The 4689-nt window shown below is 50.3% G+C and overlaps 1 protein-coding gene across 1 annotated transcript; it reads left to right on the forward strand.

Annotated features, from left to right (window-relative positions):
• Positions 1–3052: 3052 nt before the first annotated feature.
• Positions 3053–3716, forward strand: LOC119301831 (probable calcium-binding protein CML15). The gene has a single exon (XM_037578807.1). It carries the CDS (start codon positions 3151–3153, stop codon positions 3439–3441), a length of 291 nt encoding a protein of 96 aa, XP_037434704.1. The 5' UTR covers positions 3053–3150; the 3' UTR covers positions 3442–3716.
• The last annotated feature ends 973 nt before the right edge of the window (positions 3717–4689 follow it).

The raw sequence follows: 4689 nt of genomic DNA on the forward strand, positions 1-4689 counted from the left end.
AGCCAATCCATCCCAAGGATGGCATCATACGAGCCCAGCTTCACGATTTTGAAATCCATAGTGAATTCGTGCCCTTGAGTGATCCATGAATAGGCCGGAATGAAGCGGGTGCAGGGAAAGGAGGCGCCATCAGCAACACGCACCTTACATGGCCGTGGCAATGGCACTGCCCCATCAAGCTTGGTGGCCGAAGAGCTGTCAACAAAGGATGTAGAGCTGCTGAGTCGACGAGAAGCACGATCTCGTGCCCTTGGAGCCATGACTGTAACTGAAGAACACCCGGGCCAGACAATCCATCCTCTGCCTGACGAGAAATGGTGCACATGTTTTCTTCTTCAGATGTTGGTGATGCGGGTGGGGACTCCATAATGATGTCGTCTTGAGTGAAAATGGCGAGGACCTCGTCGACGACGTGCATTTGCACCGTGGGTGGGTACACGTGGTCCTTGCCCCACCGTTCCCCGCACTTGAAATGTAGGCCCTTCGTGCGGCAAAACTAACGGAGCGCCGCGACCTTGCTGTTCTCGGTGGTGGCGCATGCAGTGTCGGTGCCACGTCGATCCTCGGAGACCACCGTTGGTGTAGCAGGTTGACCGAAGAACGAGGGTGTAGTCGCACATGGGTAATTCCATTGGCCGCGGTTGGTGGTGGTGCGGCCATCCGAGAGCTCGCCGCCGGCCACTTCCTCCTTAAGTAGGGCTAGCGAGCACGCTGTGTCCAGGTCCCAATGGGCGTTGCACAAGCACCACAGCTCGAATGTCCGGTCGCAGGCCCTTGACAAACGAGTTAGAAAGAAATACGGGTGGGTTAGCTCTGAATACGAGATCAAATGATTCATCAACAATTCAAAGCGCTCGATGAAATCAGCGACCGTGGTGGTATGCTTGATAGCATAGAATTGGTGGATGAGCATCTGGTGTTTGTCCCTGCCGAATCGTGTACAGAGAAGGTATGTGAACGAGTCCCGGTCCAGCCCGGTCAGTTTCCTCTGAACGGACTGGAGCCAGATGCCCACAGGGCCAGAGAAGTTGAGAATGGCCATGCGAACACGGTAAGAATCATGAACAGGGAACATCTGGAAGTACTGCTCGCAGAGCGTCTTCCAGAGTTGTGGGTTTTCGTCGGTAAAAATGGGGAAGTTCATGGACGGCGGTGGCTGGTCCAAGGTGGTGAGGATGGAAGACGATAGTGGGGGCGTAGCGGCAGGAACTAGCGGAAGGGGCACCCTACCTATGACCGGGAGTGCCGCCAGCGACGCAGGGGTCGCCCCCTCCCTCCTGGTGAGATCAGCGACGCCGTGGCCATCGGGCCCGAGAGGTGGTCCTCGCGCCTAAAGCAGAAGTGGGAGGATGCTGGGGTTTGCCGTGCCGCTAGGTGCAGGTGGCGCCGCGGATTGAAGAGTCACCACAGTGGTCTTCAGCTTCCCGACTCGGGATCGGGCTTCTAGTGGAGGAGATCCTCAATCTGCGAAGACTGGGTCTATAGCTGCTTGAGGATGTGAGCAGAGTCGGCCTTGGCGTCTTGGTGGAGCTTGTCCAGGTACTCCTTCAGAGCTGGATCCATGGCGGCGAGGAGTACTTGCCACGTGTGGACAGGGTGGCGAGTCTCCAGGGTTGTCGCAGCGGAGAGGGGTGGTGATGGTCTCTGATACTAGGATGTTAGGGTGACAATCGATCTATCACTCGAATTCAGATACAATCTCAAATCCGATTACAATCAACCGTAGTTGTTCTTGCGAGAGGACATGGAATGGGAATGAGGAAGAGAGCCGCCATTCGTCTTGATCCAACTGGATGCATCACTCGTCTAGCCGGTGGGGATAAGTAGGTGCTGCGGTTGGACTAACCCTAGCTGGTCCACTCGGGCCCAACGAACCTCCTGTTGGGCTGCGCGATACGGGCCGGCCTGTTCAAGACGCGCCTTGGTTCGTAGCCGTGTGCCTCGCTTGGTTTGGTCGCCGTGGCAGGCTGGCTGCCTATTGCTGCCACAACGTTGTTCCCCTCAATAGTCCGTGCGCTGACAAGATAAATAAGTTAGTGATGATGACCCCCTTAGGTACATAGGAACACTTTTCTACAAACCAAAGCAAATATAACGTCATCATAAAAATGAAAAGATAAGAACCGAGCAGAGGACAGGAGACCAACATCTACTTCATCAACTTTGTTTTGTTAGATCCATCATGAAATAGATTTTCAAAGTGTATTTATATGTTGTTGTACATGATGGTACAATTAGAATTATGGAACTTTTGACTGGTGGGAAAAACTTGAACCATTTACTTTTAGCAGATATTATTTTGTGTGGTATTATACTGTTTAGTGCTAGTTGAGTTACGCTTAAGCACACAAATTATTACCCCAAAGCTGGAAAACCATAGGTGGTTTTATTTTTGACTTCGTCGCAACAAGCAAAAACACAACGGATTATAACTTGCCATTTCCGTCGGCGACATGAAGAAACTGATGCACACCACTACAAGATTGGACAATTCTAGACGCGTGTACAATAATTTCAGGCCTAAGCGTCGCATCCTGTTCCGTCTCTAAATATCATATCATGTCCAACCTTTCATTGTAGAAATTCGATGAGGAAGTTGCCCCTCGAATATTCCCACATTGGGTGGCACTGCTTGGCCTGTGGAGCTGTACACGATTCTTAATTCATCACCAATCACCGAAATGCATCTCCAGCTTTTGCTCCATACGTTTCCTTTCTCCCTCGAGCCACTTGGTGCAGATTCTTACGCCTTTCAACGAGCATCCCCATAATAGATGGCCCAATTAAAACAGCACCAAATTTACATGTTCGTCGACAACGAGTATCTATCCTATCATCAATCGTCAAGATATGTAGAGTATTTCTCAAAAAAAAAAATCCAAGATATATAGAGTACCAAAAAGAAAATGAAGATAAGTGGAGAATCTACACCGCGTTATGAATAAGCTATGCTGCAGGTGGGGTCCGAACCGTGAAAAACGTAACCAGCACGAATACGTCACCGGCGGTGTAATGGTGCAGGCCGCGCTTATATAAGAGCTTTACGGCCGAACAGGCAGCTGCACATTCAGAGAGATACATAAATTCATACATCCACGGCCAAGGTAGCTCTCGTCGGAGCAAGGAAGGCCGGAGACTGATCAGTTTGATATGGCGATCAGGAACGTGACGGCGGCGACAAGGTCGCTGGACGGGGACATGACGGTGGACGAGTTCAAGGAGTGGCTCCGGCGGTTCGACGTGGACCGCGACGGCCGCATCAGCCGCGACGAGCTGCGGTGCGCGATGCGCACCATCCGGACGCGCTTCTCGGGGTACAAGAGCAAGCGCGGCATCGAGTACGCCGACGCCGACGGCGACGGCTACGTCGACGACGGCGAGGTGGACGGACTCATCGAGTACGCGCAGAAGAGCCTCGGGCTCAGGATCGTCGCCTACTAGAGAGGAGTCAAGCTAGGTCTATCAAGCGAAGCTAGCTCCATGCATGCTACCTGCTAGAATAAGCGCTGATCTATCGTTTGCCACCCTGTACCTTTGCTTTCTTGTCTACTTATTAGCTAATCTGTGCACCGACGTGTGCGTTTGTGATCTATCATGATGTATTTGGAGCGTGTGGCACAGGCGGCCGGCAGGCTCGCCTTTGCCTATTTCTTGCCACGGTTACCGTCGATGTTAATTTGCCCTCTATGAGAGAAACTGAAAATATGTTCTTGTCAGTCTGGCGCCCGTTTATTTTTGGTGATCTGGTCTGTAAGATGCATCGATCGTCTTACATTTCTCCGAAGGCCGGCAATTAGTAAGGGCAACTCTAACCGAACCCTCAAAAGACTTTAACTCCACAAAACAATCCATTTTAAGTAGACTTTTTTCTTTCCATTTTCTGTAGTTAAGCGGTTAACTTCTGAAAAAAAATGAGGAATTAAGCCTCAAAAGTTATCCCTCTTGCTTAAATTTGAGCAGCCGCCTCCACTTCTTACTAAAAATTTCCCTCCCAAGTCGCTCCTCCTCGAACACCCCCCAGTGCACAACACCTCCCCAGCGACCGGCGTGACCATGCGTGTGCACCCCCACCAAGCTCCGGCAAGATTCCGGTGAGACTCACGGAGATTTCGCAGAAGTTTTCCTCGGTTTCTCCTCTATCACCCCAAGACATGACAGCGCTCCCTCCCGTCGTCCCCGGCCAAGATGGCAGGCACAACATCACCTAGATCACTACACGCACTTACTCCCTCCATTTACTTATACAAGGCCACTAAAGAATATACATTTTGCATCTTTTTTTTGAAAAAGAAGATGTACCCTCGGCCTCTGCATTTGGGCGATACATGCAATCATTTTACTAAATATTCACAAAGCCCTTACAAGGTAATACATCAGTAAGCATGAAGTCACCATCTTAACAACATATGTCGCTATTTCTATCCCCGTGATGAAGGGGTGCCGAATGTCCGAGCCTAATACCAAACAGACATTGCACCAACACCTAACACCTAATGTCGGATGCCCCATCCAATCCACAATACTTGGAGTGGGTAAAAATTAATCGAGACCACCACCAATAATCGAGGCAAAAATTAATGATTTTTCCTCATGCTAGTAACTTGTTTAATACTTGCATGCATGTAGTCATAATGACACTCATCTACTTCTTCCATTCAGTTTTCTTGCATGCATGTGGTGTCTTAATGA

Source organism: Triticum dicoccoides, chromosome 5A, assembly GCF_002162155.2.
Source record: "Triticum dicoccoides isolate Atlit2015 ecotype Zavitan chromosome 5A, WEW_v2.0, whole genome shotgun sequence".
NCBI lineage: Eukaryota > Viridiplantae > Streptophyta > Magnoliopsida > Poales > Poaceae > Triticum > Triticum dicoccoides.